Source organism: Echeneis naucrates, chromosome 17 (assembly GCF_900963305.1).
Source record: "Echeneis naucrates chromosome 17, fEcheNa1.1, whole genome shotgun sequence".
Lineage (NCBI taxonomy): Eukaryota > Metazoa > Chordata > Actinopteri > Carangiformes > Echeneidae > Echeneis > Echeneis naucrates.
This window is the reverse complement of record NC_042527.1, coordinates 11852753-11871190: the sequence shown is the minus strand read 5'-3', so window position 1 is coordinate 11871190 and position 18438 is coordinate 11852753. Positions and strand designations below refer to the sequence as shown.

Genomic DNA, 18438 nt, shown 5'->3' with positions numbered 1-18438 from the left:
TCAAGCTTTGATTGCATCCCTTTGTTGCTGATTCTCTTTGAGTATAACGTGTTTTTATTTTCTGCAGGGAAAATTTGGATAATGAAGAAGTACGGCTCCCTAAAATCTCTCCTATGTAAAGGTCCCACAGTGAAATCTCTATCTAAAGTCTTCAGAGTAACAGCATTTGGGTCCAAGTAATAAATAGCTATGTCTTGCCTTTTGGCTTGGAAAGAGGTAATATGTGTCACAAAGATTTGCTAAGCTCTTCCTCTAGGTGGGAAGCTTTTGTCCTTAAGAGAACAGCCGTAGATGTTTCGTGGCAGTCTAATCTATCATCTGATTGTGTTTAAATGACCTAATTTGTGACTAGAAAGAGGCTTAATAATCCCTCCGACCGACTGGCTTTCCATCCATCTATCTTGTGATTCTGCATGTAACCCTGTCTTGGCAGGATAAGCCGTGCATGTTTGAGATGAGAACCTGTCAATCAGCAGGAGGGAGTGCCCGTGTGTGGCATTCTCCAGGCGCTGTTCTGCACCATGTAGTGTGATGCTGGGTACAAAGAGCTGCTGTGTTTGTAGCAATGGGCCATGCGCTGACCTCAGATTCCAGGGGACAGCTGCCACACACACCACAGAGAGTTAAGACATACGCAGCATTAACACACTCGCACAGACAGTTCTTACTTAGCCACAATGACCTGTGGTGAATGTCATGGAGAGCTAGAGAGGGGATATCACATGTTTTTATTAGTGTCACATAAATGTCGCATGCATATAGAAATGTAAATGTTTTCATCTGCTGTTTTTGGAGTAACTTCATTTATGAAACCACAACAAATGCTGAACTGAAGCAGCTACAGTTCAGGCAAACAAACAGCTGTTTGTCTCAGATGGTTGCTCAGTACATCCAGCCGCACTCAAGTCCGATTTTTGAGATAACTGCGCCGTTAAAGGAGCATATTCGCGTTTTATGCCAAGCTTACTTTCAACTTCCACTCCACCATACGTACATTATAGAGGAGCGTGAACTTATTTTTCCTCCAGCAAGTGCGATACTTTATATGAGCCATTGTAGCAGATGCATCAATGATAACAACGCAGACTAGGACAGGGTAGGCTGCAGGCTGCTTTAAATCCACCTAGATGCTCTTATTGCCTCACTCTCGGCTACTTTTCTATTTGACATGTTGCGGGCAAGTTGATGTGAAGAAACAGAAATATCGCGAGAGACTGGCGAACTTCAATGAAGTCTCGACGGGAGGCAAAAGGAAAAAAAAAAAAAAAAAAAAAAGACTAATCTCTCTCACTCATTATCTAAACGCGAATGTATGTATTCCCAGAGAGGTTGGCCCGGCGCTTTGTAAAACAAACGCCCCTTCCCCTCAGCTCCTCTCATGATAAAGCCCCCCCTCCACCCCCTCCTGTGTGGTTTTACGCTTTTGATCCCGGAGGGACTTCGCGTTTTGCATTCCTGGCATTCCGACCTCAGTCCCTCCTCGGTTACTTATTATCGCCGCCTGCTCTCTCCACAATCATTTCACAGCAAGAGAGGACCGCGACGCACCGTCCTGGGGGGGGGAGGAGAACGCCAACAAATATTAATAAGAATAATATACATATATATAAATATTTACATAAAGAGGAAGAAGCGGAAATAGTTGGATTACTCAGATTTTTTATTTTTCTTTTTTTTTTTCGAGATCGACGACGGAGTTTTGTTATGATGAGCGCGTGAGCTGGTAGGAGAAGTTTCCTTTTTTTTTTCATCCACTTCCTTTAAAAAAAAAAAGAAAAGAAAAATCCCACCGAGTACAAAAATGCAAACAAAGTAGTTTCGTTTAAACTTCAGTTTGAAGCTATTCAAAGTGTCGAGTGATTGTTGTGAGGGAATGAATCAAACGTTATCCCAGTTGTTGTGCACTATGGAGTAATTTCGTAGTGTGGTTTGGGGAGAGTTTGCTCCCCCATTGGATTTTTTTTTTTTTTTTTTTTTTTTTGGCGCATGCCGTTTGTGCCTGCTGTGGAAAAAAGGCTTCCACATTTCTGTGTGAGAGAAGGAGACTGAGCTTCTCTGTTTTCATGTAACACTTGAATGAAACGTTTATCAGAGATGTTTTATTTGAAGACCCTCATAAGAAAGGGGAATGTGATGTGTGATAGATGTTCTGAGTGCCAGGGCCCAACACGCTCTTTGTTTTGTATGAGACTTCATCATTTGTGTGTTAATGTGTCTAACAGTTGTCTCATGTTATACATGTTTGTCACCACTGCCTCAGACTAATTTGACATCATCCTCTCCTCCTGTTGTTCCCCAGGCCCACAGCTGATTTGTTTAAATAGATTCACATTGAGAAAGAGTTGAACTGGTCTCGAGAGAGAATATCAGCACACAAAAACCAGCATGTCGTCCACTGAAGAGCCGTCTGGCACGGTCCTTCACCGGCTCATCCAGGAGCAGCTCCGCTATGGAAACCCCACAGACACTCGTACCTTATTAGCCATCCAGCAGCAGGCCCTGCGTGGAGGCAGTGGAAGCAACAGCGGACCCAGCAGTGGAGGCGACATGGGCAGGAGCCCACGATCCTCTTTGGAGAGTCTTACCCAAGAGGAGCCTCAGTTTCCTCAGCTCTCTGCGAGACAGGAGCCTCAGGGCCAGGAGCACCAGGGAGACTACCACCACTCAGAAAGTAGCTATCAGCTCTACCAGCTGCACGGGGAGGAGCTGCCAACTTATGAGCAGGCCAAAGCTCACTCTCAATATTTGGCCTCTTACTGGGCCTCTACAGGCCTCATTAGGCAGCTCAATGACGAGAAGATCCTGCACGAGGGGGCCTTCCATGAGGAGGCAGACTTGATGGAGATGAAGTGCAGTCATGTGCGGTCACTCAGTGAACAGCGCATGCAGATATCTCTGGAGAGGAATGATGTGGCTGCGAAAGCAGAGGCCATCAAGAGCACTTCTCATAGCTACCCAGAGCTACCTTGCTCCGTCCCAAAAGCCCTCCAAAACGCAGGGCCAAGCCTGGGAAAACGCAGCCCGCCTCCAGAGTACTCAGCACCTATTCAAGGCCAAGGATTTATCCCTCACCAGGTCCAGGATCCAGTGCAGGTGCAGCAAAACAGGTACAAACTAGACTACAGTAGACATGATCACATCTGTGATTGTCTGAACACGTTTCAAAAGCAGGTTTTACTTTACATCATATTCTGGTGTAGTTTTTGTTTTGTTTTTTTTGTTTTTTTTGTACAAGGGCCGGCCTTGAACTCATCTTCCAGGCGTCATCACTGTGTTTCACATGCATAAACACATACCTATTAGTGTGAGTCACACCATAGCCTGTGTACCAATTCACAATTCCGCCTTGAAATATTTACATGAGAACAAGTCCAGCCCTGTAGGTGTTTGTAATGTTTGGCATACTGCAACAGGATATTTTCACATACTTGTGTTGCCGTGGATGGTTTTGCAAAAGTATGTTCCTCATATAGACTTTTACATACTTTGCAGCTGCTGTAGTGTGCTTGGTGATAGACAGGAATAGAGTGATATTTCAGATCAGCCTTCAGTCTGCATCTTGCTGGTCTAAATGATTTTTATCAGTTAGGACAATCATAATATTCAGCCACACAATTCAGCTATAAGTTTGCCTTGACATAATCATTTTTTTTTTCTCGCAAAGGTATGTCCAGTCTGCTCAGCTGGCTGATGCCACTTGCTACAACAATTTCACCAGCCTGCCACCTGCTGGCTTGGAGGAGCCAAACCAGGTGGAACTGCTGCTGATGGAGAATGAGAGGCTGAGGCAAGAGCTGGAGGCCCACAGGGAGAAGACCAGCCGTATTCAGAAGGTATGTCCACAGGACAAAATCTGACCTTAAGAAACTTAAAAAAATAAGAATAAAAGTTCATGATAGCAACTTAAAATTTAAATTCAGTGGGGACTACTCCGATCTGAATTATTTAGTAGTCGAGTGGCCAGGCACCATCCTCCATCTCTGCCACCTGTCTATGAAACACAACCCCAGTCAACAGTTGTCTCCCTGACATCCAACTCCAGGCACACTCCCTCATCTGGACTGGACAGATGAGATCAGCAGCTGCTACCTTCATACCACAGAGGCACAAACAGAGGTCACAGCCCGCTACTGTGTTTACACACTCCTTTCATTGTGTCAATGACCTAGTGGAGGCCAGAAAGAGCATGTGTGTGCATGGGCCCTTTAGTTCCAGGGAGGCCATAGATTTTTAGGGTAATCTAGGGCTTGTCAGACAGCAGTCGATCGAGTTGTGAACCATGCACAGCTGATGGGGGGTAGGGATTGGAGGTCCGCAGCAGGTGGTGTGCTGCTGTGTAAAAAGTGAAAGCTCCCTTTTCTTTTTGTTTTTTACCCACCAACACTAATTGTTTTGCTGCCTTTTTTTTTTTTTGGTACCTTTTCACGATTGAAGCTCCAGCCAAACAGGCGCGTTTAGTTATTTTCTTCTGCAACAGGGTGGAAACAGCTTAAGGACATCTTACGCTTCTGCCAATCTTTGTAAAATCCACTCCACTCTCTGTTGGCGTTATGTCACATGGCCATTGCTTTGTCTCAGCCTTAAAGAATGATAATTACTGGGGTTGGAAAGTTTTCTCCGTCAGGCCGCAGCCCTGAGTAAACATGCCTGTGTGACTGCTGTAATGGTGGGTGTCTCTCTGCCGTTTCCACAACCCAGGCACAGGCATGCACACCTTCCCTCTGCTGGCATCCTTCCCAGGCCTCTGTGTTTGTGTGTGTGTGTGTGTGTGTGTGTGTGTGTGTAAGAGAGAGTGAGCCTTTGTGTGCATTTTAACCCTGAGGTGTGTTGTGTACGTGCACGCTGTTGTACGCTCACACACCTGGAGCTAGAGCTATCAGCTCTTAGGAATGCAGATATAAATCAGACTCACAGGGAGTGGTGCGGGCTTGAATTCCTTCTGAGAATTAAACTGCTCACTCTCTCACACACACACACACACACACACACACACACACACACACACACACACACACACTCACATACTCACACAAACACAGTATACTCTACAGACAAAGTCATAAAGGTATCCCTATGTATATCTATGAACTGTAAAACCATGAATCAACATTCCAGCTCCTCCCTGGCATGTGAAGTAGGTTAACCAAAAACCCTCTTCTCTACCCTCTCCTCCAATCCCTTCTCATCTCTTTTCTCTCCCTCTCCTCCCTCTTTTCCATTCCTTTCAGTTGGAGCAGGAGATCCAGCGTATTTCAGAGGCCTATGAGACACTGATACAGGGTAGCAGTAAGAGGGAAAACCTGGAGCAAACTCTGAGGAGGAAGCTGGTCTCTGAGATCAGGAGGCTGCATGATTTCAACAGAGACCTGAGAGGTACTTCTGAGTAACATCATGATACCCCATACAGTAAGACAAGCAGCCATAATTCCAGCCCAGTCAAGGATATTGTAAACAATTAAATTTTTAAAACTTTCTTGCATTGCAGAAAACTTGGAAAATGCCAGAACACACGTTGCAAAAGAAGTAGAAGCAGCTGACCATAACCAACACATCATGGCAAAACTCCTTGAACAAAGTAAGCATCCCTTTTAAATATGGCTTGATTACCCTCCACTTCTCTGCTCTCTTACATCCTCACTTGTAATCAACATGCTTGATTGGACTGTATCGTAGCATAGCATGAGGCCGTTATGGTCTGCATGCCGGGATTTAACTTGCATAACCTCATCTTATTTGGTAAGAGGGCTTAATAATGGGGAATTCAATCCACACACCTCTTTGTAAAGGGAGACTGAAGCAGGATTGGAGGTGCTAGAAATGAGCCCCCCACCACCACCACCTGCTTTTAGTGTGATTTATATTGTCTGTTTAAGGAACTGGACTGAAGCAGAGTGGTGGTGTTTGTATGGCCTTGATGAGGAATGCCGTGTGCTATGTGGGTCAAAGGGATAGGGCGGCTTTCTCCCCCTTCCTCCTCTTAGCATTCCATGAGTGCTTTGCTAAATGAAGAACACTGGCCACCATGTAGCAAGTCTGGTGCTTATTACTGAGGTTAGGCTCAGCAGGAGTAAACTGTGGATTCATGCATATTCTTAGAAAGGATCACAGCATCACATTTTTTTTCCCAAACCCAACTCCTATTATAATCATGTCATTGTGATGCATCAAAGATGCACCTAACATTACTTTTTTTTTTTTTCCTTGCTTCAGATGAGGAGCAGAATGTTGAGCGGGAACGTGTAGAGCGAGAAGTGGAGCGTTTGCGAGCTACAGCGGAGGAGCAGAGCGTCAGGGTGAAACAACTTGAAGAGGCCCTGGAGGCAGCTCGAGGACGTGGTCGCCAGCTTGAAGAGGAGTTGAGGAGGAAGAGGGCTTATGTGGAGAAGGTGGAGAGGCTTCAGAGTGCACTGGCTCAGCTACAGTCCACCTGTGAGAAGAGGGAGAGTTTGGAGATGAAGCTGAGGACACGACTAGAGCAGGAGCTGAGGAGCTTGAGGGCACAGCAGGTAAAGTAGCAAATTGCAGAATTCTTTGATATTTGGTGGTATGACATGAAATGCAGTACATATGATTCAGGTTCGGGTTGCTTCTGATCACCTAACCTCTGTCTATTTCACCTCTACTTTCCACATCAGAGGCAATCCCAGCCGCCGGGTGTGACCATGAGCTCTCTCCAAGAGCGTCTGCGAGAGCGGGAGGAGCGAATCCTTGCACTTGAGGCTGACATGGTGCGCTGGGAGCAGAAATACCTGGAGGAGAGCACCATGAGGCAGTTTGCCATGGAGGTGGCTGCGACTGCTGCTGCCCAGAGGTAAAGATGAAGCTTGGTCATTTGTTTTGACATTGCATGGACACTTGGACGCAATCCCCTCATTTAAATATAAGCTAAACCCTGATATTTTAACCTTTTCAGAGATACCACCATTATTAACCATTCGCCCTGCCACTCCTCTAACAACAGTTTCAATGAAGACCTGCCAGTTGTTGACTACCGGAATCAAGAAATGGAGAACAGGTGCATATCTATGATGAAATATTCTATTCTAAACTATGGAAGCATGAAAGGACTTTTTTCACCATTAGGTTGTCACTTTTTTAATGCATGTCTTTTTGTTTCTGTTTTCTATCAGGATACGGGCTCTTTACGCTCAGATTTTAGAAAAGGATGCTGTGATCAAGATCCTAAACCAGCGGCTCCACCAGGATCAGGGGCAGAAGGAGGAGCAAGGTGCCCGAACAAACCTCTTGAACCCAGCGGGGGCACCTCTCCGACCCGCCTCCTCCACTCCCTCCATTAGCACCATCAAGAGCAACACAAAGAGCAGAGGTGAGGCGAGGAATGATCCCTTATTCAAATGAATAATGGAGCAGAGAGGCACTGTATATGATATATTACACCCTCAAACAGACACTTTTCGAATACACTTCTGAGTAAAGGATTTTCTGTGAATTTGTATTTCCTGTGACTGATTCTTTAAGGTAAGAGTCTTTCGGATGATCAGACTTTGCCCAATCGTCAGTTCTCCACTCAGTCTGAACCTGGAACACCACAGCAGCAGGTGGAGGGAATTAAAGCCAAAGAGGCTGACAGCACAACTAAGCTCCACGGTGGTGAGTAAACTATCAAATATGCACGAGTGTGTCTGTTTAGGAGGTCCAATATGCGCGAGACATAGAACAGTAGAAAGTGCGATACTGTATGTAAGTAGACTTTTCTGTCTACACGAGTGGTGTTTTGGACCTTGACTTCATGGATGTCCACATTGATTAACCATGCTGCTACCTAACCAGCGAATCAGGTACTATCCCTCCAGGTCATGGTTCATAATATGGGCCTTGTGGAATGTGCATGGTTAGGAAATAATGTGGATGTGTTGACTGAGCGCATTTAGCAAAGAGATCTGTGTGACTGCGGGAAATTTCTGTTAACCTTTACTCAGAGATAACTGAGCTGATTTAGCCTTAAAACATATATATAAAAATATTTCTCTCATTCTTTTCCCCCCCAGATATGGCAGCTCCGAAGAGGTTGCTTTCAAACCCTTTCAGAGGTCTGGAAGAGTTGGAGTCAGAGGCAGTGGAAATCTTTATTTAAAAACTCAGAAGTGGATTTTAAATTAGAAAAGCAAAAAAAAAAAGAAGCAATTCTGAGAATCTGTGAAGAGTGCAAGTATTTGAATAGTGAATGGAAGAAAATGCAAGAATGTTGTGGAAAGAGGCCAAAGCATGGGGGGAAAAAAAGGACTTTTCACATATTAGAGACAGAGCTGTGCTCCGACTCACTTGCTCTCACTAAGCTGGCAGGCTGCAGGCAGTTGGCCTGGCTGGGTGAGAAAAGATAAATCTTCTGAGGTACTTGGACAGTATTGTGGATTGTAATGGGCAGCATGTTCTCAGAGTGTATGCCAAAATATTTATATAAATATGTATATCATTGCTGCTTCCCCAATTATTTACCCCCCAATTCAGTGAATTAAGAATGTACATATTTATCTTATCTGGTTTCCACATTCCCCAAATATTAACTTAAGTCTTGTGCTCATCTAGATATATATTCTATAAGAGGTTATCTATGTGACCTGCATTCCCCTCCTTTCCAGAAAATGTTAATCTGAATTACCCTGTTGTCATAACATGGATGTTATCTGTTTGGAAAACTTTACTTTTTTCAATAATTTAAGATGATAACACATGAAACACTGTTGATTTAAATGCTCTCACTGTCCATATTCATTAAGCCTAAGTAGCTGGCTCTACAGGGGTTTAGAGATATGTCAACAGTAAGATACGTAATATATAAGACAAATTCAGTATGTTTTTGCCAAACTGACACAGACCTGTTGCTGTTCGTAATTTTGGGAGGGTTGCATCATGGTGTTGATTTTAGTTTTTTCTTCTCAGAGTATGTTTGCATATATGATTACAAAGTGTGTGTGTGTGTGTGTGTGTGTTTGGGTGTTTGTTTCCTGATGTGGTGATTCTGCTGGTTTGGTCACCATTGTTGGATAAGAGTTGAAAATGACCCTGTTGTTTTTTTTTTTTTTTCTGTTTACTGTGAGCTTTGATTTGAACTAACAAACAGGTTAATTATTGTAATTATTATTATTATTATTATTATTATTATTATTATTATTATTGTTGTTATATATTTTATACAGATGTTTGTATTATTTTAGATAGCGCTTTGAGCAGAACGCCAAAGAGTTTATGTTTCTATGTTTGTTGTAAGTTATGTGCAGACAATCACGGTCATGTCAAAGCTGTACCCAACCATTAAAGTGTTGACTTTTAACAGACATTTCTGTGAACTTCAAACAGTATGACAGTTTTTACAGTTGAATTCATGCAACATTTCATAAAACAATAAAATAGTCTAATATGCATTATCTGGCTCCCTGACTTATGAATTACTTCATATTATTTTTTTATTTTGTCGGAAAATGCCAAAGTGTTTTCTTTGGCTTGTGTGAAAATATAAGCACAAATATGCCTGAAAATGATTTCTTTCTAGTAAATGTGGACTTCCTTTCCAAATCCTGTCTCATCTTGTAGCTCAATCTGCTCATTTGTGCTCTCACCACAGAGAAGAGCACTCTTCATTAATGAATGCCAGAGCTGCATTCTTTTGGGTTCAACTTTCTCTGGTGGCCTGCTCTCTTGTTCTCCTCATGCCATGAAGAGCATGCTTGACATAGATCACATTCTCGTAGGGCCACGTAACCCTATATATGACAAAGACAGGTTTCTCCCAGATTAGCTACCAACACCATTCGAAATTCCTGCGTTCCACCAAATACCTTTGTTAATGGGCTGCTTTTACTGCTTTCAAATTGACTCGCATCCAGAGGTGTTTATGACCATTTTCAGAACATGCCATTGGATACAGAGATGAGAGAATGCAGAGCTCACTTATATGGCATCTGTCCAGGATAGATCTCCCTCACACAGGCGCAAACAGACATGCACACACACACACACACACACACACACACACACGTGACACACATTGTATAAACACGCACAGCCAGAAATATCGACTTGTGCCAGTTTGGAACACGCAAGCGGCGCTGACAATGAGACTTCACAACTCAGATGCACAATGAGGTTAATGACAATGAGGAGAACAATGAATGTTAGGATGTCATCACTGGTCACTCACATGGCTCTCCAATCATCCTACCACTGGAACACGTGCGTGAAGGGCAGAGGTGGAGGAACTTTTTTACGTGTTGTTTGATAAAGAGTGGGTAGAATAAAGAAGTGAGATTGGTTTCTTTGGAAAGAGCATCCAGGTTAAATATTTAGTCCAGGTTGATCCATTAAAAATAAGGCAAGTATAGATGCCTAACTGTGTCATTGAGACTTGATTGTGTTCAAGAACTTTGTTAGGGGAGTTTATTTTTCACATTAAGTGTTCTGAAGGATCTGTGATTTAATGTCATTGAGCATGGTGGGGCCAAAGCAGATTTTTTAAAGAGTTATCCATTAACTCATACCATCGACAAACCATTAAAAGTTACTTTTCCATGTCAGGTTTAAAGTATTTGCCCATTAATCTCTTGAGTCAGACTGTGTAGTGCTGAAGCTGGATTTGATAATTTGCTGGGGACTGTGTTAAAACACCAAAGCATGCCTGGACTCGGGCAGAGAGGATATGAGCTGGTGAGATAGTGTGGATGCTTTAGACACAGAGGCACGTATGGGAACACACAGATCAGGATCCAGTGGCATGCAATGCCATCAATCTCATTTACGAACTTCAAGTTCTTTATCTTTAGTACTGACTGACAACGTTGTGAGGACCTATCTAAAAGGTAGCTGACATGTTTCGACTGCATCTTTCTCTCACTCCCTCCCTCTTTCCCAGAATTGATATGATGAAGAACGAGACAATGAAAACAGGACGCAGGGGTCAAATTCCTTTAAACTCAAACATCCCAGAAAGCAGTACTTTCTATAGTTTCTGGATCTGTTTTTCACTCCTTTCTCTGGCCCAGTCACATGGGAACCTCATACTGAACCGCAGTCACCATGAAAGGAAGGGGCCTGTTGTGTAAACACACTGTGTGTTTGTGTGCACTGTTAAACTTTTTGGCCCCATCCTGATGTTTACAGTTTGACAGCACATTCCTACTAAGTTTTACTCACTGAAGTTTCAGCCCATTCAGCAAATATACTGATGGGGAGTTAAGATATCAAAGAATGAGAGTAAGTAGTAAATCACATTGGTAAGATGATCAATATGACCTTTCATTCTATTCACGAGCCAGCACACTTAACTCTATAAATCTAATAATGAATTGTAGGTATTGTACAAATGCAAGCATGGGCATGCATACATAAAACATAACTCACATTTAATCTCTTTGATGTGTGCTGCCCCCAGAGTCCAAAGAACAGAACAGGGCCATCTGCTCCAAGGTGCATGAGGCAGTTTACCTGACAAGTACTTTGAAAAACTGAGCTAAGGGGGAAGGAATGAAAATGTGTTAAATGTATATAAAAGAATGTGTAAAAAGTGCTTTAGTCCCTAAAAACGAGTTCATATCAGAAGTTATTTTCACAGTAGTGCTAAAAGAAAGCAAAGCCAAACTTCCAGTGTGAATCTTAATTGTATTGAACTATACACATCTAGGTGGCGTAGTGGTTAACACTGTTGCCCCGCAATAAGAAGGTTGCGGGTTCAGTTCTCGACCTGGGGCCTTTCTGTGCAAAGTTCCTCTGTTTAATTCTACTGTCCAAAGACATGAATGGTGACTCTTACCCTCAATTGCATGAATGACCCTGTGATGGACTGGTGACCAGCATCCCCTGTGACCCAGAAATGGAAAGCAGTAGAAGATGGATGGATAGATCAACATCCTCTGGCAATAAGGAGAACCATCACCACCCATTATTGGTACGTTATGACACAAAACATTTGAAGGTGAATGGTGACATCTGCTGGGAAGTTCCCAGACACGCAGCTGTATATTACCACACGTTGCCTGTGCAGTTTTCACCTGGTATGTCTCTGGGGACAGTTGCAACAGGTTTTATGTGTCCATTAAGAAATATGCTGGTGATGACGCTTATTCTGCACACGCTCATTTAGATTTTCTTCCCACCTAGCTGTATTTATTGAAAGAAACTAAAAACAAAACAAAAACTAGCCATGTGTGCTATTGAGTGAAACGTTTATGCTCAGAAGGGTTTGGTGTGTGTTTTAACATTTTTGTGAATAAAGGGTTGCAAAATGTTTCAGTAGCTTTTGTTGTGCAGTTGCTCATCAATAAAAAGCAACAGGGTCATGCAGCTGTGGCCTGACTGGTATTCACAATATCCAAAGTTTAAACAAAATAGTTTTGTATTTTAGTATTTTATTTATCTAAAATGAAAATCCATCCACCCCATTTCATTTGGACAGAAATTTCAGAAGCACATAACTTGAAAATGGCAGAAATAATCGAAGTCATCTGAGTCTGAATAGTTTGCATTAAGGGCACTGTGATATATTTTTATTAGATGGTTGCAGGAGAATAGCTATGTTAAGTGGTGGTGGTGGTAGTTTGGGGGGGGGGGGGGGGGGGGTTGTTCCTAGATCGTCCTAGCAAATGAAGTAATCGGTAATTTCAACTTCAGCAGGCTATATCTTACTGAAGGTTATGATACGCACCGACAAGAGAGGATTACATTATGTATTTTAAGCATTTCGTTCTTTCCCCCTCCCTTCATGATTAAAGTGAAAAATAAGAAATGCTGGTCCCATCTTGTGTATTGAGTATAAAATTGGAAATTGCTCATTAATGTGGATGCATGTGGAGGTTGTAATATTACTGTAAACGATAGCTGTCCAAATGAGTAATTTAGCAAGGGCAAGTTTGTAGCTCTGCACGAGATGGTCCTGAGGAGAGGATTTTAAAGGGTTAGAGGGAATAAATGGAGATAAGATGCGGAAACTCGGTGGGATAGCAGATCTATCAGTTAACTACAGTGTGTTTATGAATGCACAATATTTGTTTTCCATTTTTTCACGGACCTATGACGTATCCTGTCCTAAATACTCCTGTGCGACAGGCGGAGGCATGTGCCTTTTAATACAGCACGAAGAAGAAGACGCGTCGGCTACAGTAGAAGAAGAACACCACCACCAACTAAAACAACAACAACAACAACAACAACAACAAACCGCGGTCACCTCACCGTGAAACCCCGCTGGACTCGGCATCTGCTGCCCGCCGTTGTGGGAGGAAAGAAGCTGGCTGTGAGCTTCGTCCTGCTGTTGCCGTTAACGTAGACCGGGCAGCCAGAGACCTGGACGGGCCGGGACTCGGTCCGGGACTCGGTCCGGGATGTGCTCCGTCCTCGGATGTGACTCGTCTCGTCGCAGTGCTGAAAGGTTCAGGCTGCCGGAGGATCCGGAGAAGAGACTGGAGTGGGTCCAGTTTCTCTTCGAGGTCAACGGGCAGCGGCTCAAGGAGTCGTCGTGGACCGACATCACCATTTGTCGTGAACATTTCACTGATAACTGTTTTTACATCATGGCTCCGGCCGGCACGGTCCTGCTGAAGCCCGGTGCCGTCCCGTCTCTGTGTATCAAATCTGAGCCGGACGAACTGGAGCTGGACCCGGACCCGGAGAGCCCAGCATATCAGGTAGGTCTGATTTTTTTTTTTTTTTTTTTTTTTTTTTTACAGGTTTCCCTTCACACCTGTTTCAGACAAAAGCTATTGACACCATTTTCTTCTGGACTGCCGGTAACATGTTGACGCATCATGATGGTGTTTATGCGCTGTCTGATGTTCTTGCTTTGACCTTTGACCTCTACAGTGTAATCTCAATATACTGTCTGAAACGTCTTTGCAGTGGAGTTGATAGTATAACTGAAGGACTGTGATCGTTTGCTCAGCAATGATCTTGTACTTTGTGTAGGAGCCAGTGGAAAACCCAGAAGATTTTTCTTCATATGAACAATTCCAAATTTGTGACAGCCCATCTAACTTTTCTGAAGAATCACGGCTTTCTTCAGTGGGTAAGAAAAACTCAGTTGTAATAATTTGACATAAATGAATTGGGTATGCACTCAGATATTTGAGTGAGTCTTCAACTTTAAATTACATTTTCAGATGTCCCAGTAAGCCCAGTGCCCAGCGATACTTCAGATGTTTTAATACCTGATCATGGTCAGATTCTGCGAAAGATTGCGAATATTGATATGATCAGGGAAAAGTAAGTTAGACCAATAGTTATACTTTGAATGCACCAGGTTAGCCTTTTTTTAAAACCTGAATCTCAAAGCATTTCAATTACATATATTTGCAGGGCTGCACTTCTTCAGATGAAGGGGAAGTATGTTGTGAATGAAAAACGCCTGCTCCAGCTGTTGAACACCAAATGCCCTCTGTGTGGCTCTAAATTGAATGTGGAGAAAGTTATCCATGGCTTAGTCATCGTCTTGAACCAGCTCTGCCTTCAGTGTGACTACAGAAACCAGTGGAAAAGCCAGGTCAATGCCAATGTCCCAACAGCTCAGGATCACCACCTGCCAGCAGGCACAGAAGTGACTCTGGAGGTAAGTCATGAATCAACTGCATGATATCCAGGTATACTGTTTTAAAGAGGGGCTTACCTATTTATAAAACTGTACATACAAAGTAAGCTTTGAATGAAAAATCGACCATGTCCAATATTTTGGTAATATACTACTTGAAACTATTTTTGAAATTTTACTTTAAATTTCTATTTATAAAATAGATTGATTTCTGCACATCCTTGTTTTCTTAATTGTATATTCAAAAAACAACTGCATATATTTGAATTAAGATATATCTTCTCATATGCATTCTTACCACTGGATTGTTGACAGGCAGCATCTGAAGAATGTGATCCTGCGAATGAAACGGAGGAATCAAGTGATCACGGGGATATGGATTCAGATGAGGACTGGAAGCCAGAAGCGACTTTTTTGCCAAGAGGAGTACAACATAATAAGGAATCTGATGATGAAACTGAAGATGATGAAGTAGATGAAAATGATCTTCATCCTCCACTTATCCCCAAACACAGTCAGCTCTGCACAGAGTGCGGGAGGTTTTACAGTAAACGGTGGCCTCACACATGTGAGCACAAAGTTAAGCCATTTTCCTGCAATATTTGTGGCAAGAGATGTGTAAGTGAGGTTGCTCTAAATTCTCATAGCAGAGTCCACAATGAAAACTATGAGCATCCATGCAAATACTGCCACATTACATTCAAAACAAAAATGGACAAAATTACTCATCAGCAGATCCACCTAACTCAAGGAAAACCCTATAAATGTCCTGACTGTTCAGAGACATTTGCCACAAATAAGGAACGCAGAGTCCACCTGGAGGATCATAGGGGACCCCAGCAGTTAAAATGTCACATCTGTGGCATTGAATTCAACCGCCTGCTTTCAATTCGAAGACACTTAGTCGTGCACTCGGGAGTGAAGCCATACAAGTGTTCAGTGTGCGAACGAGGCTTCAACCAGGCAGGCCACCTGAAATCTCACATGCGACTGCACACTGGGGAGAGGCCGTTTAAGTGTCAGCATTGTGACAAAAGCTTCACTCACAACGTGAGCTTGAAGAGTCACGTCCTGCGTTACCACACATCAGGTTGTGGGAATGAGCAAAAGAAAGAAACGAGAAATGAAAGGGCAAGTGACACTGGCAATGCACAGCGTAATGAGAACAAAAAAAGTGCAGGCTCAGAGTGCTGCAATGGAAAGGAGGAACAGGATACAGAGGGGGAGGATCCTAGACCGAAAAAGAAAAAGAGAAGCACTGGTAGACCCATTGGAAGGCCCAAGAGAAATGCACCATATAGCTTTTATCAGGCAGGGGAAATGCAAAGCCAATGTTCAAACACTATGACTGAGAAATTAAAGTTACAAAGGATTAAAAGAACACTGTGCAATGATAAAGAAAGTGAGGACGACCTGACTGAGAGCGACTTGTCCTTTGACTCAAAAGGAGAGGAGGAAGGGTTGAGTGAAAAAATAACATTAAACACCAAGAAACCAAGAAGAAAGCCACATAGTTCTGACAGTGAATTCGATTTTGATGCAAAGAAAAATATTTACAGCAGGAAGAGTAGTTGTAAAAGTTTGGAAAGGCACAAGGGGAGACAAAAAAAAGTCAAATAGTTGAAGATGCATAAAAAGACAGTTATTATCAAGAAAATTTTTTATCCAGTTAACTGATCAGACTGGATACTAGTAGATTAAATTGGGCTGATTTTGAGTGCCCGTGTTGTATAATTGTGATTGACATCCATAATATTAGATAGTTATTGTATATGAACTTTGGATGCGTTAATTGTTGAAAGTCGCCACATTTTATTGTGCCATTAGTTGACTTCTGCTGTATGCTGACCGAATCTTTCACTGTCTTCATCTTTTGCGAAGGTACAGTACTCTTCAGTTTCTCACACATATTCATACTACAGCCAATTTTTGGTGGAATATCATTGATGCCACAGTCAGTTTCTACAATATTCTCAATGTTTTTAATATTGTTTAATTCTTATTCTAAGCAACTAATTGGTTTTGTAGATAATTTATTCCTTATTTAATAATGTGATATATGGGATGTTTCTTATGGTGTTGAGCTACCAAAATAAACTTTTGAAAACAAAATGTTTTTGAATGTCACATCCTGGACAAATGTCAACAGTCAAGCTGTGCATGTCATTGGATTTGGTTTGTCGAGGTTTCTTGATCTCAGATTTCTGCCTTCAACCCAATATGAGCGAAAGGAATTTATTTGTGCTGTTCAGAGCTTTCAACACTTAAGTCAAATGCCAAACCTCCATGAGCAAACACTTGGCGACCGGGGGCGAGGATAGGGCCTCTGGAAGGATATATTTTGCAGTTTCCATTTACATCCACTTTATGGAGGTGAAGACAGAGAACCTTGATTCAAAGGTTTGATCTAAAGCTAATGTGAGACCTTAGCAGCCTTGACCTCACCATCCTTCCTCTGGGGGTGAATACACCAACCTATAACATTTAAAGATCAACCCAGACTGCTGCATCCTCATATCAGCTTTAGAGGAACTATAAATACTTTTAAATTGAAGAGTGTATTAGAAGGTCTTCAGTGGACACTAAAAAGGATAATGGTCAAGCATATCTATTTATTTAAAACAGTGGCACATCCATGTTGGTGTAAGACAGACTTGATGCTCTGTGTGTGTGTAAAAGCTTCAAATTTCAACACATCCCCTTCTTGTTATTTTGTGTTAGACACGTTTCATTTCTAAAATGAAACGTCCGGATGTAATGAATTATTATATGTAAAGGCGACTGTGGCTTTGGCAGCGTGTAAATACGTGTAATCATTTTGTTCATTTTTATTCAATCAGTTTAATGTTGTATGTTGAACTCAAAGCCGGGATGCGTCTGACACTGAACCAGGCGTACCCGGTCCAGAGCCCCGCCCACCCCGTGAATTTCCCCCAGGATGAATCAAGTATACATCTATCGTATTTATAAAATCGAAATAATAGCATAGAATATAGCATCTGTATATGAACTGGGATGTAAATGAAAAATACAGTTGGAGGTTGCTGATCTACCAGTTTTCTCTGGAGCAGTCTCCCCACGATCGGGAGGTCGCGGGTTAATTGGTTAATTGGTTTTGATGGGCTGCACTACAGCATGGGAAACGATAGGATGACTGACCGAGGGAGTGCCGGACCCCGACCCCTCCACAGACCAGAGCCTAGACCGGATGGTCCAGACTGGACCCCCACCGGAGATGACTTGTTACTCCCGAGTCATACAAAAGATGATTTAAAAGTGATCGAATCGTTCAGGAACGACACACCACCGGACAAGATGGCTAACTGTTAGCTTGTCTCTGACGTTGTCCTGACCGGACCTCAGTGAGGTTCAGGCTGCTGAGTTCACCGTCTGCAGCGAACATTTCACTGACGACTGTTACCAACATGGCCATGACCAACATGGCTCCTCCAGGTTCCTGTTCCCCTCTACGCTGATTTACTGCTGAGCCGTGCGTACTTAAGAGAGAAACGCAAATAGAAACACAGCTGAGTGTACGGAAAGCTACATGGGGCAAACCAATGTGTAGGTTAGTGATATGTTATTTATTATATTAAGATAATAAATTGAGAATGCATTTGTTAGAGCATTCATTGTCAATCTCTGTGTAAATGGATGCCAACTAGCCTAGCTGTGCGAGAGTAGCCTTCGTTAAGTAAACCTCAGTGCCGGTGTGTCAACCGATTTGGTTCCCCCCAAATTCCTGTTCCCCTTTACGCCGATTTACTGCTGAGTCGTGCGTAGTTGCTAAGTTACCGTGCGTACTTAAGGAAGAAACACAAATAGAAACACAGCTGGGTGTACGAAAAGCGAAATGGAAAAGCCAATGTGTAGGTTACTGGTATGTTATTAAATTATATAACAAAATA

General features: G+C 42.7%; 2 protein-coding genes across 3 annotated transcripts; both read left to right on the top strand.

Moving 5' to 3' along the window:
• The first annotated feature begins 1504 nt into the window (after positions 1 to 1504).
• On the top strand, positions 1505 to 9383 carry LOC115058174 (angiomotin-like 2a). Of its 2 annotated transcripts, none has more exons than XM_029525499.1 (11): positions 1505 to 1723; positions 2300 to 3107; positions 3665 to 3833; positions 5229 to 5373; positions 5486 to 5575; positions 6211 to 6506; positions 6636 to 6811; positions 6962 to 7015; positions 7131 to 7327; positions 7480 to 7611; positions 8010 to 9383. In XM_029525499.1, the coding sequence occupies exons 2-11, from the start codon at positions 2386 to 2388 to the stop codon at positions 8093 to 8095; spliced, it is 2067 nt and encodes a 688-aa protein (XP_029381359.1). In that variant the 5' UTR covers positions 1505 to 1723; positions 2300 to 2385; the 3' UTR covers positions 8096 to 9383. The 2 variants fall into 2 exon arrangements, with proteins under 2 accessions (XP_029381359.1, XP_029381358.1); XM_029525498.1 differs by having other exon boundaries at positions 1506 to 1723; positions 6914 to 7015.
• Positions 9384 to 13102: 3719 nt separating this feature from the next.
• Positions 13103 to 16612, top strand: LOC115058037 (zinc finger protein 436-like). The gene is made up of 5 exons (XM_029525328.1): positions 13103 to 13634; positions 13912 to 14011; positions 14106 to 14208; positions 14302 to 14551; positions 14846 to 16612. Exons 1-5 carry the CDS (start codon positions 13332 to 13334, stop codon positions 16148 to 16150), a joined length of 2061 nt encoding a protein of 686 aa, XP_029381188.1. The 5' UTR covers positions 13103 to 13331; the 3' UTR covers positions 16151 to 16612.
• The last annotated feature ends 1826 nt before the right edge of the window (positions 16613 to 18438 follow it).